Source organism: Pseudomyrmex gracilis, unplaced genomic scaffold (assembly GCF_002006095.1).
Source record: "Pseudomyrmex gracilis isolate BER0280 unplaced genomic scaffold, ASM200609v1 scaffold_120, whole genome shotgun sequence".
Taxonomy (NCBI): domain Eukaryota; kingdom Metazoa; phylum Arthropoda; class Insecta; order Hymenoptera; family Formicidae; genus Pseudomyrmex; species Pseudomyrmex gracilis.
In genome coordinates, this window is record NW_018020704.1 from 343,776 (window position 1) to 366,730 (window position 22,955).

Here is a 22,955-nt window from a genome sequence, read left to right on the forward strand (position 1 = left end):
GTTTTATAACGCAGCTCGCGACAAGCGTATCCGAGAGAGTTATCAATTATCTTGTAACTTTTGCTACATTTCACGGTATTTTTGTTATTGAAGCTTGTATTTTTTTTTCAGTTTATAGATACTCTGTAAAACTATTAATACTTATATAGTAAAAAAGTTGCAACTCTATATAATTATTGCAGAATTAAAAAAAAAACGTAACCGTGTAACACTCTATTACAAGATATTTTCAATAAAACGAAGTAATAGATTTATAGCGCATTATCGTTATCTGTAGTTTCATCGGCCGAAGTCGAAATACCGGATTGATGATGTTTACAGGGATAACTGCAAATCGATGATATCTCGCTGAATAATTCGGTTTGATATCGTTGATCCGCTTTATAGCTAGTATTGCATCTTTCTTTGTGTTTGCACTGTATAAAACAACAAACGAACAAGATTAACATAAATTTTTATGTAGAACGTAAATTAATCCCAAGTTTTTTTATTTTCCAAATCTTTTATATTAACAACCGCACTTCTTTTCTACAAAATATTTTTATTATATTTCTTGCGAGTAATGGGCAATATAGAAAGTTCAATTTTTACCTTAAATCTGTCGACAGTTGCTTTCGCGAGCCTCGACGTGACAGTAATTCCTTTACGATCCTCAATTTTGCGGGGAAATAATTGCTTGAGTTCTTTACATTTGTCTGCGCGCTGCGACAACAATATTAAAGGTCTCTCGATTTCGGCCTTTTTCCGAAACTCACATATAACATCTTTAAAAGTTTGCGTTTCTTGATAAGGGAGGGTGTTAACCTCAGTTAGCTTCGCGGTGACCTTGAGTGTATCATCGGAAAAAAAGATATCATTTATCTGTAACTTCTTTTTTTTCATAACTGTTTATAGCGCGCGCACACAACGGCATAATAGTGGAAATATTTTATTTTCAACGACCAATTAATTAATTTTAAAAACAATTTAAAAAAGAAGCACTAATCTTAATTAAATCGTAACTGATAAATATAATACAAAATAATGAGCTTTGAAATTCTTTTTTTTTTTTTTTAGACGACATGACATTTAAAGCGCTTTCTTACCGGAGTTAATCTATCCGTAAATTCACGAGCATCGTACATAGCAGTAGAAGTATTACAGGATGCGCGGTTTCTCGGTTTGGCACTTGACAGAGAACCCTTCGTGCTTCGAAGGGCACTCAAAGCCGCCCATCTTCTGGTTTCTCGTTCCTGAATTAATTTCATTCTGTCGTGTTCCTTTAGCTCCTCTATCAACCCCGGCGTTTGATACGCGGGCAGATATTTTTTCAACATAGGAATCTCCAGTCTGGTTTCGCACATATTGACGTCGTATCTGTTTTTTCTTATTTTCTGTGGTTTCGTTTCTGATAGACTGCAATAATTAAAGAAAAAGCTTGAATAAATTTTTTCTCTTTTACATTTGTAGTCCACTTTGATTAACATTTTTTTTTAAATCAAATTTATATATCAAAGATATGATTTTTATACCGTGTTGTAGAGTATCACCTTAGTTTTTTAACTTTGGATGCATAAATAGTTTTAATATCTGTGTAACAACTGTCGTGCTTAATGTGCTCGTTACACGGACACATGTATTTTTGTTGATCCAATAAATAATCACAGTCGTAGCAGTGAGTCGTTTGTACAGGTGACTTGAATTGCGACCGAACATCACAAGACCGGACTTCTGATTTATTCGAATCGCAGACATCTTGATTTATTCTTTCAACGTCTTCCCCAACGTCATGAGAAGCGCACTGTGTTTGACGATCTTGCCTCGAAATTTGCATATCGCGATCGCAAATTGTTTTCACTTCTCTTCTTCTTTTAAAATGCTTCTCTTTAATTAACGTTGCTTTATCGCGAAGTTTTTGCTTTCCTCGCAACAAATTGCCATCAAAGTCACTGCAACATTATTGAGTTACAAGAACTTTTTCTAGTAAATAAAATAGTTTTTAATCTTAAAAATTGGTTTCATATTAAATTTCCTACCTCTTTTTACGACGTTTGCGTTTATTGTTCCACTTTTCTAGTCGTCTCTCCACGCCGGAAGCTTGAGAAATTTCGGCATCTGTACACAGCGTCTCTTCGTTCCTCCTGTATTTTGCGAATTTTTCTAGACTTGTTTGAACACTCTTTTCAGACATTTCTGCGAATCCTTCAATTTCACGCGTTACGATCTGCGTGCCTTTCTGCGTTATTTCAATGCCTTCTTCGAGTTCCGTGGATTCCGCCATCTCTCCATCGTCAACACGTGTTTCCGATTGCTTCGTTAATTTCTCCTCAGTTGGTCTCTCACGCCTTTTTGCCCGATACGTGATGCCGTACAATTCCAAACCAGCTAACGGTTCGTACAATTCAGTTCCATCATTTGCTCTTGAAGTCGCGGCTTTTGCTTTTTCTCTCGCTTTTAACCTTTCGGTCTGCTCTTCCCGGACGCAATATCTTTTCACATCTTTTTCCTCTACATATTTCAACATTATGCCAATATAAATAAGTATATTCGTGTGTGTTTTTTTTTTTTTTTTCAATAGTATATTACATATACCTCGATCGGATGTCTTCCAATCGATGGTCAGCAGTTCCTTGTCTGTTTCTGACAATCCGTTCGTATTCGATATTTCGTCGCTCTGTTCCATGACACTTGACCGACCGATGTTTCTATCCTCTTTGGTTTTACAAGATATCGGCGACGTGCAAGAGCACAAAGTCTGAATTCACACACATTTTTATTACTTGAATAAACTGAGAATTTATTATTTTTAATCCAAACATAAACTACAGTTTGCTTTTACTACTTACGCTCCATTTGTCGTTTGTTTTTTGACTGTCGATTAATATTCTGGCATCTGATAAAGTATTAATACGATCTTTCGTACGAACGACGATCGATTGCGAGTCTTCGTTCTCGTTCACTTCGAAATACGCCGTGTCTCTCGAAACCGATTGCAAATATCTGTAACACGGAATGTGTGTGTGACTTTTTTTTATCGCGTTCAAGAATCTCACTTGCATTATTTACTAAATATTTTCCGTGAGATTTTTTTATTTACCTCGGTAGTCTTTTTGTTTCAAATTTGCTCTCGTGAGGATGTCTCCACTTTACGGAGTCAATTCTCGCGCGAGAATCTGGCTGGCGACAAACCGTCTTGCGTCGCGCACGATGCGAATCATAATTTCTGCTGTAAATATTATCCTCGGAATCGTATCGATCCGAAACGATTTGCAAACGATCTACGCGTCGGTCGTGCGTCTTTAAAAGCGCGCTCTTCTCGTTCTCGCCTTCTTTGTCGTCGGACGAAGACGCGGAGGAGGAATCTTTACGCTTCGCGTACTTTCTCGTAGCACGGATTCGTCGATACGTTCGTGCGGGCGAGGCAGATTGATTTCCAGGAAGCATTCGAACTATTCTGTCTATGAGAGACGGTTTCTCCGTTTGCCGTACGCCCTCGCTATCGGTCTTCTAAAAGGGAATGAAAATTCGCACCGTAAATACGCGCGCGACCGGCGGCGGCAGAAATACTCGATTGATGAAAATAAAGTAGATACGCGCGCGCTCGCTTTGCGTCAGCGAAGTAAATAGGAAGTTATTTTATTATTCGACGTACTGTTCCTTTTCCGAGCCAAGAAATTTTCGTGAGTGCGGCGAGGATTCTCTTTACGCGACTCCGTTTCTTTTCTCTGGCAGCGGCGCTGTCCTTCAGGAGTAATTCTTCGGAGCCGTCTTCCATCTCCACATGAATCACCTCCTCCTCGTCCAGCTCCTCCGTGGGCCACGATTCGGTGTCCGCTATTGACGTGGACGAGCCGGAATCGTCTTTTCGCGGAGAAGAGCAGGATTTCCTTTTCAGTCTGGTACGAAGCCTCCTACGAGCTCTCATCACGAAACAGGACGTCGGATCCTCGCTGCTTGAGGTAATCTCCTTTGCTAATGAGTCGTTAAAAATCTAAATTGGACATTTAATTCCTCAGTATCGACATTGGCGATTTTTTGGTCAGCATTTGAAAGATTTTTGGTTTTGTTTAATGAGATTAAAATATAATAGACATATAAAATATCTTTTTAAATTAATTAAAGTATGCAATTATATGGCTTGTAACTCTCACTTGAATCGTAACGTCTTCTCTTATTTTTTGCGCTTCAATGTCTTTGAAGGGTGCTCTACAAGGCACGATTTCGATACCTCTTGGTGATTCTTCTTGATAAGCTGCATATCAATAATACTCGCTGAGTAGTTTATACGATAAATGAAACATATATATATATATATATATATAAGAAAAGAATTTGTAACGAATAATAAGGCAAAATAGTACTATAACTATAAATCGAGTCAGAACTGCTGATATCATCATCTGTTTGTACAGCTTCATCCTTCTTTTCCACAATTATTCTTTCAACTTTGTCCTTCTTTTCTTCTTCGGGTTTTATTTTTTCTTCCGGCGGTTCTTCTTCCCGTATTTTTTCTTCCGCTATTTTTTCTTCCGTAATTATTTCTTCTTTAATTATTTTGTCTTCCGCTATTTCTTCTAGTCTTATTTCTTCTTTCACTTTGTCATCCGGTTCCTTTTCCTTAATTATGGGTTCTCTTCTCCACACGGTCATTAATTGATCGTCAGATGAATCTCTAATTAGCACAATATTGAACTTGCATTAATTTTTCTCTCTTATTATTTTTACTACTTTCACGTTCTCTGTCAAATGTCTTGAGGCGTACAACGCGATTTGTTGACAAGGCTCACCTTTCCTCACTCAAGTCCGACAAATCGCCGTATTCGATGGGCGAGCGACAAATCGTGCAGAGATTCTGCAAGTCCGCGAAGCATTGAACGCAGAACAAACCGACACATCCGGGAGTGGCGCATTTAATGTGCGGTTCCTGATCGGGGCGCTCCAAAGCACCGCACAAGAGACACATGTTCTGTTTCCGAGGGAACAACTTGTTCAGAAACGGGCATATAGCCAGGCATCGCTCTCTGAACGTGACTCTTTCGATCGTCTCACCCTCGGTCATGCCGAACTTGCGGCGTAACTGGCGTCGTGCAAATTTCAGAAAGCTCCCTCTCGATCTGTGCACGAAGAGTTTGCCTCCATTAACCACACACAGACACTGCTTGTAAGTATGAAATTTACGTCACACGCGAGTGCGGGGACCGCGAACAAAAGGCAAAAGAGCGATTTTTAAGAATTTTTCTTATTCTACTAGGAAGACCTTTTATCTTAATTAACTACGTGATGCGTGTGTTTTGAAATATAATTAATTAATATATTAAAAAAAAGAAAATATTTTTCAGTCAAGAAAGTAGAAAAGGTAACGCGTTCGACACTCCGCGAGTGTCACTTCATCAGCTAATTGAGGATGCATTACCTAATTATGTGATTATACAACCAAGCGGCTCTTTGCTTGGCCCTTTCCGGATGATATTTGCACATGATGACATGGCGCAATCTTAAACCGTAAGGCTCGAATATCGCCATGATCCAACAGAGGGTGACCAGCGTCGCAATCTGTGTGTACCTATCTAGATCCGGCGGAATGGGATCTGGCAGGCAGGGCATCACATCGATCCCCGTATCTTTCGCGCGCGGCGTGAAAGCTTTCACGATGCTACGGTAAAGGTCGGCGAGATAGCCGTTACCAGACACATAGACGCCCACGGAATTGGGTCGTTGGACCTGGAGAAAGATCGATATACACGTTCCGCCATCGCGCGATATTACCTTTCATCGTGATTATTCTACGTCGCGATATACGTCCAACCACCAACTGTCGATATTCTCGCACTCCTTTTACGAGTCTCGAGTCTCGATAACATGAATCACATTTCTAATCTAACGTGTTCCCTACAACTTGAGCGAAACAACCCTCCCTCGAAATCTCATAACCGTCATTTAGTTCTCTTTAGCGATAGTGTTCTATTATTGATAATCAATTTAAGAAGCATTTGAGCTTTTTTCTGATTGAATTATTTTTCTTATTGCAAGTTTAATGTGAAAATTTCACTAAGTGCGAATTATTATTTTTTTTTTTGTACGACATTCGCGATCGCGATTACCTTTATCTCGAATCGTCCGTGATATCTAATGATGCTGAGGATCCAATAAAGACTGTAATCCGCCATCATGTGAATGCAGATTTTGAATGTTGTTAGGAACAAAAAGACGGCGGATTTCGCGAGTTTTACTTTCTCCGCCCTGATCAGCATAACGGACGTCAAGGGAATGTATTGATTTCTTTCGCGAGGATTCAACGGTAGAATGGTCTCCTTATCCTGACGCGTTCTGATAAGATCAATGGTGCGCAGGTCATCAGTCAGATATCGATTGTCGAAACGATCGTTTGTCAACCATTTGTGCCGATAATACATCACTCTGGAAAACGTTTGGATTTTACAAAATAATAGATTAAACAATAGGAATGTCGTTTTTAATTTTTTTTTTACCTCAGCAGCATAAAAAGAATGAAGAAAGTGGCCATAAAGCTCATCCAATCGAAAACGGCTAAAAACTTATCGGTCCTCGATCGCACTTCGGTGATTATACCGGTCGATACTTCTTGTAGGGTTTTACTTTGGTTCGTTTCAAAATGAAAAGAATGGGAAAATTTCACTTTAACGTAGAACATCGCTCTTATATGGCGGGTGAATCTTTTGATCTCTGAATAAAGGGAAGAAACACGTTAAACGTTATATTAGAAATACATGAGAGAAGAGCTTAATACAATATATTATGTGTACATGTTCCGTGTAACAGAAAATTTTTTACATTTTTAAGAACATTTAAGTTTTATATATAAAAAAGAAATTTCCGGAGAAAAACTTGCGACACTACAGATGCTTTTAAGAGAAACGCGCGCGCGGGAAGCAAAATTTATTATACAACGTACTCTTCTGCACGGCGTCGACTATAGTATCGGCAACGTAAGACACGAGCATGCAGATGAAGTCTAAAGGCTTCACCACGTAACACAAAGCGCCGACGATGTACGTCAAATTGCAAATCCCGCCAAAAAGGGGGCCAAGCTTCGCTTTGCAGTCAGCCACCGCGCCGTCAAAAACTCTTTGGCATCTGTCGAACGGCGTGCCCAACTTCTTGTTGCAAATATTTATGATGCTGCCGAGCCATTCAAAAACCGACGTGATCACCCTCACTGAGAGATGCGAGTAATGTCTCGAATTACGAAAATCGATCGTGCTTTTGAGAGAAAGAGAGTAAGAGAAACGACGCGCGAACTTACGGATACTAAGCACGAGCCGCTTCATAGCCACGAGAGTCCGTTTAATCCTCTTCACGATCACCTTCACTATCTTTATTACTTTCGATATCGCGTCTCTCAGAGCGTAGAACGGTTCTTTTATTAAGTCAATCACGCTCTTCACCGCTTGTTTCAACTGTTCCTTTAGAATACATACATGCGATGATGCAAGATTAATTATTCGGAAAATTCAGAGATACGTTGCTCGAGCAACTGTTGTTGATTTACAAAAGATTTGGTAATTACAACGTGGCTGCGATTAGTAAACGTTAGAGAATTTCCGTTTCTCCGTTTGTCAAACAAAGCGTTTCAACGAGGTACGTGTACAAGGAAGTTTGTTTTACGCATAGGAACAAATAAAGCGAATTTACTTTCAAGAGCTTACTTGTCCGCAAACTAAAGACTCCGTAAGGATGCTGGTATTGTGCAGAGTATTTTTTCCTGGACCAGTGATAGTGAGAATAAACGCATAGGCCATCAAGGCCTGTCTGCCACGTTTGGAAAAGAACTGCGGCAGCAATAAGAATACAACGCACCTGTGCGAATGTTATTGAAAAATTTATGAACTTGCGCAAGACGTAAAGAGATTGGAATAAGAAGATAAAAAATAGATTCTTAGATGCTCGCGTGTATTTTTTGATATTTTACTTAAAATAATTTAAAAATTGTTAAATGTGTTACAAGTGTGGCGCACATAATACTTGTTTGTTTTTTGCTTTTGAGAATTTATGCAAAATTACCTCACACGATGAGAAAATGCCAAACCGAGTGTAAGAATCATTCCGAGAATTGAGCACAAAACCGTGGCGGAGGAAAGAGTAAAGTTGAGTTGAAACACGAAAAATACGAAGAACAAGTAGGTGAGAAATATTCCGCCCAAAAAGCCGAACAAGCTCTTGAAAATGTAATTCTCGAGCGTACCGTCAATGCGAAGGTGTTTCGTTCTCTTATAAATCCAAGTATGTTTCATGAAGGAGAGTATTCGGTTCCAAAAGTGTTTAACTTTCTTTCTGCATCTACGGAAACAATTCGGTCGTGAAAGTAAAATACATTTTGATAAAAAGTACAGTTGCTTGTGCAAAATCTACCGTTTAAAGGAAAAATACAATAAATATGAGAATTTTTTTTTAAATAAATACAAATTGCGGCAGCAAGCTCGACTGAGTTGAGAAAACTTGACAATAAGCTCTCTCGGTTACTTTAATCTCTTTCTTCGAACACGTTGTCTTAGGGTCAGAGGCGGTTTGACACCTTTAAAAATCTCGATCGATCTCAGTTTTTCGTCCTCGTATCTTAACCTAGCCTTTTCGAGTTTTCTTGCTTTTAGAACTAATTGGAAAAATGCCATGATCTTACGTATCTAATCTCTTTTATGTGCTTTTCTACTGAACTTTGCGTGTATGATATTTATTATAAATATTGCGTGAATTATTGTTAGTTGATTGTAAATTAATGTGACGCGGAAACGTCACTAAATATCATGCTTAAATAAACATGAAGTTTCAAACAATGTGCGTTTGGTGACATTATTATTCCATCTCTATGCATATTAGTTATATAAAACTACTAACTTTTTATTATTCAAACATTTTGTTATTTTATTACATTTCTAATTCTTGAACAAATTCAACTCTTCTATTTCAAAAATATCCGAACTTTATTCTTAAAATTGTTTAATTATATAAATATTCGATCACGTTATTTTTAGCATCTAATACAATATCCGATATAGTTGAATTCTAAATTATCAGTTAGGTGTAAACAAATTGTTATTACCAGCAAATGATCACAAGGAAGTAACGATAATTGAACGTTCGATGGTAAAACGTTTATTTCTTCTCAAATTGTAAATTTGGACGATTACAAACAATTGGAATTTTATTCAGGATTTTTTACAAGTTTTCGATATTTTAAATCTCTTTTAATTGAATGGATAAACTACCGATTGAGCCGCAACAATGTTCTTGCCCGTTTCAGACATTCTTCAGGATCCCGTTTTACATCGAACGTCGCCAGTGTCGATGTTCGATCATTCAAAAAGGACCGCGTAATGCCGCCAGCACACGTCGGAGCGAGACATCGATGTCACCCGCCGCCTTCGAAGGCGGACGTCGAGGTCGTTGGAGAGGGGCTGGCAATCTAAACCTGATAACGAGCCAGCTGGCGACGGCAGTGCCGTCGTTTACGTGGAGGTGCGACCTTCGTGAGAGCTCCGCTCCCGTCAGTGGGTTTGTGTCAGAATCGCGCTCCAGGAAGGTCGTAATTTGTCTCGAGAAACAAAAATTGCGATTCGAACCGATGTAATTTCCAAGTTTAATCGAAAGCTTCGAGTTCCCGCGTACACTACGACGTGAAACGCGCCGAAGGGGCAAAAAAGAGAGAAACGGAGAAGCGACGAAGGGTGGAAAAAGAGGGAAAGCAAACATGCCGTAAAGCCCGCCAGATGTGTTACAATCCGACCAGGTCGACGATGCTCATAGCGCGCACGACTTTCGATCGCATGCGACCGACGTAGACGCTCCGTCGTCGTCGTCGTCATCGTCGTCGTCCTTGCCGCGCGTGTACATATATATATATATATATATATGTGTGTATTGTGTAGTGGCACGCGCATGTAACCGTGTGTCTGTGTATGTGTGTGTGTATAGGTGAATATTTCCTGACCCAGCTTCTACCTGACCCAGGTACCAAACGCCTGGACCAATCACGATGACTACGAGGGAGCTCTATGTTAAGGTACTGCGGGAGGGTTGTCGAGGGGTTGTCAAGTGTGCCAGGTGCGCGCATCCCCGAAGAAGATGGCTGGTTTTCCGTCATTTGATGCAGAATCACGTCTCTGGCAATTTGCGCGCCGGTTTAATCCTCCGAGAGGAATCGATGTTGCATTTCAAGGGGATGTCCCGCTTTGATTTTGAAACGAAGCGTAGAGATATTCCATTATCCTACTTGTTTAAATCTTTGAAATTCTGTCAGATCGGATGAAAACAATTTTTTTTTTTTTTATTGTTAAGAATGCGCATATTTTATTAATATACATTTTATTAATACACACGTACGCAAACTTGTTAGATTTCCTGTAATAATTCAGTCAATTTTTGCTTTTTCGCTACTTCGTGATAATTTCGACTCGTCTGAACCCGGAGAATACTTGGTACATTCCGGAGTTTTTTTTTCTTGTAGCGAGGTCGTCGGACGAATTCGCACATGCTCTTGGACGAGAAACAGCAGTGTTCAGGTCAAAATCCGAGATATATCGAAACGAGAAATGGCATCTTGAAGACTAATTTGTTTTTTTTTTCAAACGGAACAATACACCAGTTTCCAAGCAAGTCTTTTGAACACTATGATTATAAGTGCGTTTTATTTTAGTTCGAGTGAAATTAAAGGATAAAAATGAAGAAGAAACCATGTACGCGGTAAACTTTAATCGCCCTTTACGACTTAACGTTAACCACACGTCTGTATGTTTGGATCTAAAATTACTTAGACTGATCATACGTAATATCTTGGTGTCTCTCATTTGATGTAACTCAACTGCACATATCCAACCAGGAAATATTATTCAGGAAATATTATTTCCCGGTTATGCAATCGGTGGAAATTGCAGGAACGATGTCGATCACTATACAAGCTTATGGTTGCGCGTGCAAAACTGTAATCTTACTCCGTTTTTTCTTTTTGGGGTTTTTTTTTTTTTTGTTTTAGTGTCGCCGAACGTTAAACACGCACACCTTTGACATTTAGAGCAGTGAATGTGTCTCTTTCGGAGTGTCATTGGATGCAGGAACAAGTAATTCAGGAAAGAGCTCGACACACAACTCGTTTTATAATTTTTTCATAATTTCACTTTGTGTTATTTGTTTTCAAAAGAGCGAATTTTCAAGCTTTTGACCGCGCATGTGCTGCATTACACGACGTTAAAAAAAAAAAAAAAGTTACACAAGAAGAGTACGCGTGTAATGATTTTTTTTTCCACAATTATATATTTTTACGTGCAAATTCGCATAGATCTGCAATATGTAGGACAACTTTTCCGTGATACGTACGCATTGTACCGGTTTTACAATACAAGTCTTTTACAACATTGAAAAGTCTTATTCCCACTATTTTATTTTTCCATTTGAATGACGGACATTACCGTTGTATTTAATTATGCAAGCTATTATTCTCACTCACGCACAAAGAGGTTTTCCCTCTCTTCTCATTCAATGTTGTTACATCTCGCGACATGGAACGCAATCGTTCCCCCTCCTGTTTCGAAAACAAAAAAAAAACAGCTTGTTCAAAAAACGTGTTTTGACGAGAACTATCTCTATTGGTATCTGTCGGGGTTCTTGATATTTGTGTTTGGCAATATCCGAAGAGCGCAGAGACTCGCAAATCTCACCTACTTATAGATAGCCTTTAACTCGCGGCTTTATACATTCACTATCGTGAGAATCAACAACGCCGACCTGACAATGTATTATCTGAGGTTCTCAGTTAAATACAACATATGTAACAAGTTCGAATGTGTTTCACGATTCACGCGAGTGAGTGATGTCTCTTCTCTTACCCAAGTAAATATATTTAATTCGAGAAAGTTTATCATATTTATTTCCCAATTTCTTGATTAATACTGATAAATAATTTCATGCGAATTTTTTTTCTATTATTTATTAATTCCTATATTTTTTTAATATTTAGATTCTTTTCTTTTTATTGACTTACAGACTTACTGAGCGCTTGGGAGCGATAAGAGATAAAGAGAGAGCTTTGCTCTTCGCACGTGCATTAATAATGAGGCGATTCGTTTCGAAAAAGATGGGGCAGTTCTCGGGATTTCTTTTCGAAACTAAAAATCAATAACTTCCTCCGGTGGGAGAGTCTCTCGGCTGTCAGAGAGACCTAAATTCCCGTTTTAAACCAGGTGGCAGACACAACCAGCCGTGGAGGTTGCACTTCATGCGCGATTTACCGCAATAATGTTTCTCGTTGACAGTGTGATGGTACGCTCTGAATGCGATGTCGCGTAAAATTAACAATTAATCGTTTCTTTTGTCGCTTTGTCTAAAAAATAATTGTGTCAACTATTGTTAACTTTGTGTCAACTACAAATTAACTATAAAGCGAGAAAGAAATCCCGAGAACTACCCCCATCTTATTATTATAAGCAAATACACACGTGAACGTACATATTAAAACGACCAAATTTGCAAACATAATTTATCTAATTTGAAACACAATTCGAAAATTTGTATTTATAAACGTAATAATCGATTGGCAATAGCTGATTACTATTTTCAAATAATTACCTGTAAATTACATGCAAATTGAAACGCGCAAAATATCGCAATCTAAGCGCGTTCGAGGGAATAATTGCACGAGATGCCACCGAGTAATAAAGATTGACATTAGAAAGCGGCGATGAGAGCCATAGAGTCTGCTACGGCTCGCGCTATTCCCTTTAAGCCTGTGACGTTCCTCCCGACGTTAGGTGGTGGTTGATTTATCAGTGTGACCAGGTGAGAGCGGCTCGGGAGTTGACCTAGGTCGGGCATCATGGCATTTTTGTTATAACAGGTTTTCGTATCTTCGGGAAAAAGCGGCACGGAAATAAACGCCCGACAATGCGGACATCGTACTTTGTTGCTGTATTTTTCGCATCGATCTCGATGACTCGTGCACACAGCTACACGGGCTATGCGGGTCTTCGGCAAGTTTCTGAACTGGCATCGACTTCACTGTTATCGAGCGTAAAACAATCGAAGACTGTCTGAATCGTTAAAAAAATAATAAAATCGTTCGAACATGTACTTGGATCTGGAAATTCGCAAGATAGATGTGCGCTGTTCAAGGTGTTTAATCGTCGGGAAAGATTACAGAAGTGGTTTATCAGAAGAAAACCGCAATCAGCGAAACCTTGAGTTTAGACCCAAGAAGTCTCGAGTGCAATGACAGTGAGCGCGCGTTGCATTTTCTCGAGATTGTTTCGATACGGAACTTCTTCCTTAAACGGTCGTCGCGGTCTATCTGCGGGCGAAATGTACCACTCGGCCGTGAGGAATCTGCCCGCGGTCTCCGTGACGAGACGAAGGGCAGAGTGCAGGAGCGAGAACATCTCTCGCTCCGAGACGTTTTGCTTTTCTGTAGCAAGAGAAAGGAATATATAGCTTTGCGCACATAGCTTGCTGATCGCGTTCCTCGAACTGATCTCTCTCGCGGCTAGGTATACCCTCTAGCTCGAGACGACTCTAGCTCATCTTTCATTATACATAAAATAAAAGCGCGTTCGTGACTATATTCCACAAAGACGACCTGGATCTTCGTCTAATATGACTACGAGGAGTTGGATTCTGATTTGATTTTTCCTTTTTCTCGCAAACAGATGTCACATCCAACGTTGGAAGTTACAAAAAATTACAAAGTCTCATTATTACGTTCTCGTCCACAATTATTGTTTTATAAGGATAATATAATATTAGTTTATTATAGATATTCGCTTTATTGTTTGTCCGATCTCGAAACGTAAACTCTCATCGCGCGAATGCAACGCGGCAACCCTTTCTCTTAACCCGTTCTCCTCGGTGTATTGATTACACCGCGCGTCGTACAGAAAGGACTTCGTGCCTCGGGATCAGCGAACCAAACTCTCTCTAATTTATGTCGATTGCATCCGCGCGCGATCCGTTCTCCCGTCGAGATTAGCGCGTCTCGTCTACCGCAAAAGCGGGATTTTCGATAAGAAAAAACTTTGCCAACAATCGAGCCGGGTTTTGTAGGAGGTGCGCTTCCGCGAAGAAATGTCTTCCGTCTGTATTAAATAACGCGCGGCGCGTTACGTCTTGTCCTTTGTGACCCTTTCTCTTCTCTCGCGAGAGGTACGAATGTTCCTCGCGGCGATATCTCACGAAAGTTATTCCACTTTGCGAACGCGCGCATAACTAGCAGCCGCTCTCGAAGCGAAAAGTTACGTTCTCACGGATCGCGGACTTTCCTTTGTGGAAACTCAATCGTTATAGATTTGCTTTTGTTCATTGGCGTTCGTTAATTAGATCTCAACGAGGTGTAAAAATCACGAATTAAGACTCTTCGGCGTTTCTGCGCTCGAATGTATGTATTTCAACGATGTGTATTACAATTTTATTTGAAGCTCCAAAGTCGTTATTTTAAGTTGGATTAAGTTAAGTGCGCTCGCGAGCTCAACAATTTATATTGACCATTTCTGCGGCGCTTTGTGCAGAACTACACCGAGTTCGCTCAGGATTAAACACGCAATCTTCTCTGACCGCATTGCGTGGAAAGTATTTTAAATCTTAATTAGAATTTGTGTAATTTTGCGTGCGTGGACGGGATGTGAGAGAAAAATAAAAAAAAAAATAAAGATAGCATTTATCACTGAATACATTATGATTTTATAATTATATCTGCATAATAGTTCACGAAAAAATGTAATTTCAAGCGCATTACAAGTTAATTTTTATACAGTACAGTTTCAATGAAAAAAAAATATACATGTGGTGCAAAGCGACCCTGCTGATTATGTATTGCCGATGACACGATAAATAGATTCGATCAAGTTATTTATCTCGTTCATCTTCAACAGAGTTCGAACATTTTATGAACTTTGTGTCACGCATTATTATTTTCACACTTTGAATTTTCCGATGCAGATTTGATATTAAATTCGCGCTTCGATTGATTGAAAACTTTTCGTATTATTTTCGAAAATACGGAAATGTGCGAACGTTGAAACATCAAGCATATTGACAAACAGTGAATGTAAAAAATGTGTTTGATTGTTTCTGTATTTCGAAACGTATCTGTAAGTTTAAGTGTAATTCGTTCTTTCGACGCTTTCCACACTTACCAAGAAATTACTCAAATATTTTTGTCATTACAAATTTATTCTCAAGGTTAACGAACGAAACAACTTTACATCGAATCTATCTACCTGTCAGCAACATGTTGCAGCATCAGTTGCTTGTTTGCGCACATGTTTTCTAATTATTTTCCATCTAAACGTAATATGTTATTTTACGTCTTTTATTTACTGATGATTGCGAACTCGCGTAACGAGTAGTCTAATTACGAGTGGTTCGTAATTTTTAGTCGAAGAAATTCATGTCAGCGTGAATCATCCTACGGCCTCGTAGTGATAAGATTGCGACGCCCCTCCAATCGCTTGTTGTATCTAAGCTTCATTTGCACGAAAAACGTAAGCGTATTGAACTTTGGCCGCTAAACGTCAAACAGACTTTTTTATTGCCATCACGATCTACGCGCAAACACCTGGGATTATTTATCTGATATAATCGAAATAAAGAAATTCGCATGGAAAATAGAACAGATTACGTTCAGTCATTTTTATTTTCCTCAATTGAGAGAAATATTTTTAATCTTCTCTTTTTCAAAACACATGCAATAATTTTTTGAGTATATATGTTAATCAATACTGGCGAAAGGGCAATTGTTTTTTTGCATGTTATTTATAGAAAGTATTGTGATTTTATACTGAATAATGGCGTAGAGAAAGTGTGTCTCTTTAACGTTTTTATCTTTTCCTTGTTTCTTCCGTTATATTGTTTCCTTAATTCGCAACTGTCGTTCCATCGTTTCCTTGTGTCTTTTGTTTTACATGAAAGTGTATTTTATTTTCAATAAATGTTGTACGCGAACAATATCTGATTAACAATTAGTTTTCATAAAAATAATTTTCAGATTTAATCACGTAACGTTTTTGATACGTTGAAAAAAATATACATAAAGAAATATATGATTGCGCGACAGCAACAGCAGCAGAAGAGTCACGTGCGAAATGCAATTGAAGCCTTAGGTGAGTGGTAAAGCTCGGATACGGTATAAGAGAGGGTTGCCGGGCATAGCGCAAGTGACTTGCATTAACTTTCAAAGAAAATATGTTCGCCAACATGTTCGAGCACTGGCGTTCACGAAATCGGAGCGCCATCGATCAACGAAAATATGAAAAATGACAAAAACGTGTGCGTCAAAAGTTTCCTCGGCTCTATAAGAAAAAGAAAAACGAAATCTTTATCGATTGATGTGAAAAGAATAAAGCAGAGCTGCTTTTTCGAACTTATTTTCTCTCTCTCTCTCTCTCTCAATAGGTATTTCTTTAAAAATCATAATTCTATAATTTTCTGCATATGGTGCATATACACAATTTTTTTTTTTTTTTTTTATTAATTTTCACACGCGTATTATATTTTTTTTAGTCACGCCACTAATGCGTTCTAATCTTGTGTACACAGAGAGCTGTGTGTGTTGACACAGTTGTTAGGTATAGTTCGCGGTGAAAAAGCAACAAAGCGAGTCAGTAGGCTCGCACTTGCATTGTATTACGAATTACGTAATTGTGCGCGCAAAATGTGCCGTAACTTTTTTTAAGGCGCGAACCCTCCGCGAATTACGTCTTCTTTTCAGACGTATCTTTAATTAGAGCACTACGTGGGAACCCGGTAGAGAGAGCTCGAGGTTTTTTGCATCTCTTCCTACGAGTAATGATAATTGCCGCTACTGCTGCTGTGCATTGCGCGGATATATATTTATATATACACATATATATGTGTATATATAACATAGAAAGCATGAGAACAATTTCTTTACTATGTCGCAACAAAGCGAGAGAGCTGACCAAGATACACATTAATCCGCGTAAAACGTTAGGTAGCTCACAGATTCACGTAATCTGAAAAAACACGCGCGTTTTTTAGATTAAAAAAAAAACCTACCAGATAGGAGCAGCAATAAAAGTAGAGATAAAGCAATTAAGCAGCGTTTATCTGCTTCTGTAATTTGTATACCGATTCCGATTTCTGTAACTTCTGAGTCAGAATTTTAGAAATATTGCGAGACTCTAATGTTTCCGATAGAATAATGACGGGATGGAAAAAAAAATATATTAAGAGCTTTCTCAATCTACAAATTCTGTGTAAAAGGAAAGTTGGCATGGTGCACAAATTACACAGTAGCTGCAATTTGTCTTTGATCTCGGGGGTCAGTTTTTCTTCAGAACATCTCGAGTGGTTTTTTTTCTTTTTTTTTTTTTTTTTTTTTTTTTTATCAACTACCTCTCACTTGCTTTTTCTTCGCGTGTGTTCCAGAGCGCCTCAACGAAAGTCTCTTATGTAATTAGCGAACATACTGTAACAACGCTTCTCTTACGTTTAGCGCGCGAGGCAAGAACCTTTTCCACGAATAAAGAGTTGTTTTGTAACTTATTAACATACCGATTGCCACATTTACATACGGATATTTGTACACACGCTTCTCTCTGCGTGTCTCTTCTGTGATTCACGCACTTTTAATCCGCGAATCTTTTAATCTACGAATCGGACAAAATGTTTTAAGAGTAATTATATTTACACACACAGGAAAAAATGGTATTGTTATCATTAGATTTCAAAGATTAGTCACTGATTTATCTTTGTATATCTGCGTGACTCAAACGAGAAACATATATCGGTTTGAGACATGAAATATCTCAACTTGGCGATGTTGATTTATGATCGCTCAATAAAATTGACATTGCGCTCCAATGTCATTGACGTTTTAATTCTGACGAAATAAGCACTTCCGTGCGCAAACATGTTACCATGTTTGTCAACACACAAGGTGTTACATTGTGGATATATTTCGCAAGGACGCACTGCGTGAAATTGGTATGTATGTGGAATAACAATGGTAACGCAAGAAAGAGACATGAGTAATTACAACCGCGCACGCGCGCAAGAGAAAGAGAGTTCGCGACAATTACGCCTTACCGTTTTTTTTTCCATTTCTGCCTGGCGAAACGGTATCTTGCGTAATTAGCGACACACGTGCACGGTTCACGTTGTGTGGGAGCCGAAGTTCAGGGTCGCCATATTTCGTCGCCTTTCTAAACGCGGCTAAATTGGCTCGCCTAATCATTAAAGCGGCTAATGGAATCATATAGCGAGCTCGCAATTTAATGATAAAGGGAAACCGGCACTCTTTCATCTCTTTTGAAAGATTTTCGCACGGTCTTATAAGACAGATGCGATCGACACAACGTGCGACTCTATCGTCATTAATAATTTAATTAACAAGGGAATAAGCTCGTTAACGTTTAAGAGCAAGTGTGAATTGTTGCTAATTTCTAAATTTCGTCCGTCATTTCTCGCTCGTCACTTTATATACAATCACTTATAAGAGGTGGTAAATTGAGTATTTACTGCGATTATACGCATTTTACGCTTATTTGAGCTCCTGTGCAATAGTTGTGCAAAAAAAAAAAAAAAAGAACAGTCTGTATGTGACGAGTTTGTTACAATATTATGACTGCGCGAAATTAGCGATTGCGAATCGACGACGTTACTTATGGGATGATCCGGCGAAATGTAGGCCAGCGAAACAGAAGCCGCGGCTTTGACTGAAAAATCATTTTACCGTTGGTTGACATTCTCCACGATAGTACAACACTTGCAGTACAAATGTATCGGGCGTATCCTCCATAACGCTTTCGCTTTAACAACACGTGGTGTTTTGTAGAGATTGTGGTAACAAACGGCATTTGAGTTATTTGGCGAAGGTATACCGTTATCCGCTTACAAAAGTCGCTCACGTTTTGTAGAAAATGTCAAGCGCGGAATAAAAACTGTGTCTCTCAGCCTGGTGACATCATCAAATCTACACAAAATATAAATTTTTTGCTCATGCTTCTTTGCTCATGCGAGATTTGGATGTCGGTCTTTATTTGCTTTTATTTTTTTATATTAGATTTTTTCTCACAATATTGTCTCTGATTTGAAACGCGATATTTTTATTTGCGACGATAGTACACGCACAATTTATTTTAAAGTAAATCAAGTTTTTCGCAAAAACAATGAAAGAAGTTATCGACTTGTCATCTTCTTGTTAGTCGCGTACGTGATTAATGATAGACATTGTACCAAACGTGTTGAATACAACATACGGTAAGTTTTGTCGGTCAAATAGTGTGCATCTGCTATATATGTGCGGCATATAATAACATTAAACGCACAACGGCGAATTGGAGCATTCGTCGATCGAATCTCATTGACGACCTCGTGTATCACTCCGAAAGGTAAAAGCGGGTCGACTTTGTGATACTTGAAAAGCCACTCGGTAACCAATTCATCACCTCGATGATGACGTAACACGATATAAACGAGTGTAGATGATATATTAACTACATATTATGATCTCACCCTAAATAAATATCTGTAGCACACACAGACACAACGTCCATTGGACGTCTAATAATTCTTATGGCTCCACGTCTAATGAACATCTTAATAGAGAGTTTGTACAGAATGTACATATGTTGTTTCGTATAGATATTGTACATCCGCTACTTCAGTTTGAATTTATGTGTTCTTGTGTATACAATTAAAAAGAAAAAAACGCGTACTCATTATTTTATAGTGTATACACACTTGTTTTACTACTTGTTTTATTAGGTTTTTAATTTTATACGTATAATAAATTGTTGGAGCGCGTTAAACGGGGAGATGCGTCGCAATTTTAAAATAAAAATCTCGATAAAACCGACGAAACTTTGCTAATACAAAAATTACGACAATCGATCGTAGGGTAGTCGAGTATGGGTGCCGCATCAGGAGAAGGTGTGGGAAGGCGCCGTGCTGCTGGAAAACCACAAGCAGAAACAGACGACGCTCAAAGTGAAGACGGAGGAGTCGAATCAAATAAAGACGTTGGAGATCAAGACGGACGCGGATTTACCGCCGCTACGCAATCCCGATATTCTTATAGGAGAAAATAATCTCACGTCATTGTCGTTTCTTCACGAGCCCGCTGTTCTGTACAATCTCCAAGTTCGCTTTCAACGGCACTCTATCTACACTTATTGCGGCATCGTTCTGGTAGCCTTCAATCCGTACAACGAATTGCCCATCTACGGCAATGACACGATATGGGCCTACAGGGGTCAGGCAATGGGCGACTTGGAACCTCATATATTTGCCGTGGCTGAGGAAGCGTACACTAAATTGGAGAGGTGACTAATTGCCGTCAGTATTTGTCCGTAGTTTACGCTATCGATATATATATATATATATATCTACGATACTATCTAACGATAATTTTGTTGGTGTATATTTGTTTATAAAAATAAAATAACAGTTTTTTATTCATTATTTTTTAACATTTAGAGAGAATCATGACCAATCGATTATCGTCTCGGGCGAATCGGGAGCCGGCAAAACGGTCTCCGCGAAATATACCATGCGGTACTTCGCGACCGTTGGCGGATCGGCGACGGAGACGCAGGTCGAGAAGAAGGTTTTGGCCTCTTCTCCCATTATGGAAGCAATCGGCAACGCGAAGACCACCAGGAACGATAATTCTTCTCGATTCGGCAAGTTCATCGAGATCCAGTTCAACAAAAACTTTCACATCACCGGCGCCAGCATGAGAACGTATCTGCTGGAAAAGTCGCGAGTGGTATTCCAAGCGAATGAAGAACGCAATTATCACATATTCTATCAGATGTGCTCGGCGGCTGAGCGACGGCTTCCGCACCTGTACTTAACTCATCAGAACAAGTTCCACTACCTCAATCAGGGTAACAATCCCACGATCGACGGCGTCGACGATTTCGCGTCCTTCGACGAGACGATCAATGCACTGACGATGCTCGGCTTCACGCCCAAACAGCTGGACAACATGATGCGCATACTGGCGTCGATATTGCATCTGGGTAACGTACGAATAAACAGCTGCGAGGTCAAGGACGCGCAGGGCGGCGAGGTGGACACCGAATCCAGCTACATCTCGCCGTCTGATCGTCATCTACTGATCATCTCCGAGTTGTTGGGTGTCGATGTGAACTCGATGCGCAAATGGCTGTGTCATCGGAAGATCGTGTCAATGCGAGAGGTGTTTTTGAAATCTATGAACGTAGAGCAAGCAATCGGTGCGCGAGACGCTCTGGCCAAACACATCTACGCCGAGCTTTTCAATTGGATCGTGGCCGGTATCAACAGTTCGCTACAGTCGCCCAGTAAAGTGCAGTATTTTATCGGCGTGTTGGACATATATGGTTTTGAAACGTTCGAGATAAATTCGTTCGAGCAATTCTGCATCAACTACGCAAACGAGAAGCTCCAGCAGCAGTTCAACCAGCACGTTTTCAAGCTGGAGCAGGAAGAGTACTTGAAGGAGGACATCGAGTGGACCTTCATCGATTTCTACGACAATCAACCGTGCATTGATCTGATCGAGACGAAGCTCGGCATTTTGGATCTATTGGACGAGGAGTGTCGGATGCCGAAAGGCTCGGACGGTTCCTGGGCAGAGAAACTGTACACCAAGTGCATCAAGTCAAAACATTTCGAAAAACCGAGATTTGGCACTTCTTCTTTTCTCATTCACCACTTTGCCGATCTCGTGCAATACGAAACCATCGGCTTTCTCGAGAAGAACCGCGACACCGTAATCGAAGAACAAGTAAACGTGCTAAGAAACAGCGAGAACAAGCTTCTGAAGAAGCTGTTTAGTAACGAAGATCCGAAGCTGGCAGTGCCGCACACTCGAGTGAGGGTGTCGGCACAGAAGAACGTGCCGTCCAATGCGTCCAACAACAAACAGAACAAAAAAACGGTCGGTTCGCAGTTCCGTGACTCGCTCAACATGCTGATGGCGACGCTGAACGCTACAACGCCGCACTACGTGCGTTGCATCAAGCCGAACGACTCGAAAGAAGCTTTCGAGTACAATCCAGTGCGAGCGGTGCAACAACTGCGCGCCTGTGGCGTTTTGGAAACCATCAGAATTTCCGCCGCCGGCTTCCCGAGCCAGCGAACGTACGGCGACTTCTTCCAGAGATACCGCTGTCTCTGCAGATTCAAGGAGATACGACGGGACGATCTGAAGGAGACCTGCCGGCGCATCCTGGCCAGATACATCAAAGACGAAGACAAGTTCAAGTTTGGTAAAACCAAAGTGCTCTTCAGAGCCGGTCAAGTGGCGTACCTGGAAAAACTGCGCGCGGACAGACAGCGAGACGCCTGCATAATGATCCAAAAGACTGTTCGTGGTTTCATCTATAATAATCGGTACAGAAAGATCCGCAAGTCGATTCTTCTTCTCCAGAGATACGGTCGTGGTCACATCGCTCGACAGAAAGCGGAGGCTGTGAGGAGAGAAAGAGCTGCGGTGAAGATACAGGCGCGGGTGAAGGGTTGGCTGCAGAGGCGATGGTATTTGCAATTGAAACACACGATTCTCGGCCTACAGACGCACGGCAGAGGTGTCATGGCGCGCATCAGGTTCAGGGTGATGAAAGACAACGCCGCTGCAACGACGATCCAGAGATTCGCTCGAGGATATCTCGTGAGAATGGCGTGCAAGAAGAAGCTCAGAGACATAATCATCGTGCAATCGTGCATAAGGAAGCATCAGGCAAAGAAAGTCTTCAGACAACTGAAAGCCGAGGCCAGAAGCGTGGAGCACGTCAAATCGCTTAACAAGGGATTGGAGATGAAGATCATCACACTCCAACAGAAGATAGACGAAATGGTAAGTACCCAGCAAACATTTCGGTCACAGAACCATATCCATCTGTGTCCTCAGTAGGATATGGTTTGTTAATCATGTCTGTCAACATGTGAAATGTCAAAATGCGACCAAAATAATGACAGAGTCTGCCACAAGCAAAGCGAGGCCAAATTAT

At 40.1% G+C, this 22,955-nt stretch overlaps 3 protein-coding genes across 4 annotated transcripts in view; 1 reads left to right on the forward strand and 2 right to left on the reverse strand.

The window, feature by feature from the left end:
* Nucleotides 1–251: 251 nt before the first annotated feature.
* Nucleotides 252–4,237, reverse strand: LOC109856514. The gene is made up of 10 exons (XM_020431865.1): nucleotides 4,208–4,237; nucleotides 3,632–3,970; nucleotides 3,386–3,486; nucleotides 2,826–2,979; nucleotides 2,572–2,734; nucleotides 2,016–2,487; nucleotides 1,530–1,928; nucleotides 1,086–1,395; nucleotides 592–825; nucleotides 252–416 (listed from the first exon to the last, which is right to left on the reverse strand). The coding sequence occupies exons 1-10, from the start codon at nucleotides 4,235–4,237 to the stop codon at nucleotides 252–254; spliced, it is 2,367 nt and encodes a 788-aa protein (XP_020287454.1).
* A 525-nt stretch (nucleotides 4,238–4,762) lies between these two features.
* On the reverse strand, nucleotides 4,763–7,757 carry LOC109856515 (DC-STAMP domain-containing protein 2-like). Its single transcript, XM_020431866.1, has 7 exons — nucleotides 7,665–7,757; nucleotides 7,262–7,421; nucleotides 6,911–7,174; nucleotides 6,468–6,681; nucleotides 6,081–6,396; nucleotides 5,393–5,700; nucleotides 4,763–5,093 (listed from the first exon to the last, which is right to left on the reverse strand). The coding sequence occupies exons 1-7, from the start codon at nucleotides 7,755–7,757 to the stop codon at nucleotides 4,763–4,765; spliced, it is 1,686 nt and encodes a 561-aa protein (XP_020287455.1).
* Nucleotides 7,758–9,445: 1,688 nt separating this feature from the next.
* The window catches only part of LOC109856506 (unconventional myosin-Va), a 21,017-nt gene continuing 7,507 nt past the window's right edge, over nucleotides 9,446–22,955 (forward strand). For both annotated transcript variants that reach the window (XM_020431848.1, XM_020431849.1), the window contains exons 1-3: nucleotides 9,446–10,015; nucleotides 19,855–20,279; nucleotides 20,434–22,801. In XM_020431848.1, coding sequence (XP_020287437.1) covers nucleotides 9,989–10,015; nucleotides 19,855–20,279; nucleotides 20,434–22,801 — 2,820 coding nt within the window. In that variant the 5' untranslated portion in view covers nucleotides 9,446–9,988. The remainder of the gene's footprint in view (nucleotides 10,016–19,854; nucleotides 20,280–20,433; nucleotides 22,802–22,955) is intronic.

Coding starts and splice junctions, on each gene's coding strand:
- LOC109856514 (XM_020431865.1), bottom strand. CDS start 4,237: ATGCAGCTTATCAAGAAGAATCACCAAGAG. Junction 3,487..3,631: donor CTTGGCTCGGAAAAGGAACA/GTACGTCGAATA, acceptor ATTCCCTTTTAG/AAGACCGATAGCGAGGGCGT. Junction 417..591: donor CAACTGTCGACAGATTTAAG/GTAAAAATTGAA, acceptor TGTTTTATACAG/TGCAAACACAAAGAAAGATG.
- LOC109856515 (XM_020431866.1), bottom strand. CDS start 7,757: ATGGCCTATGCGTTTATTCTCACTATCACTGGTCCAGGAAAAAATACT. Junction 6,682..6,910: donor AGTCGACGCCGTGCAGAAGA/GTACGTTGTATA, acceptor CCCTTTATTCAG/AGATCAAAAGATTCACCCGC. Junction 6,397..6,467: donor ATTCTTTTTATGCTGCTGAG/GTAAAAAAAAAA, acceptor AACGTTTTCCAG/AGTGATGTATTATCGGCACA.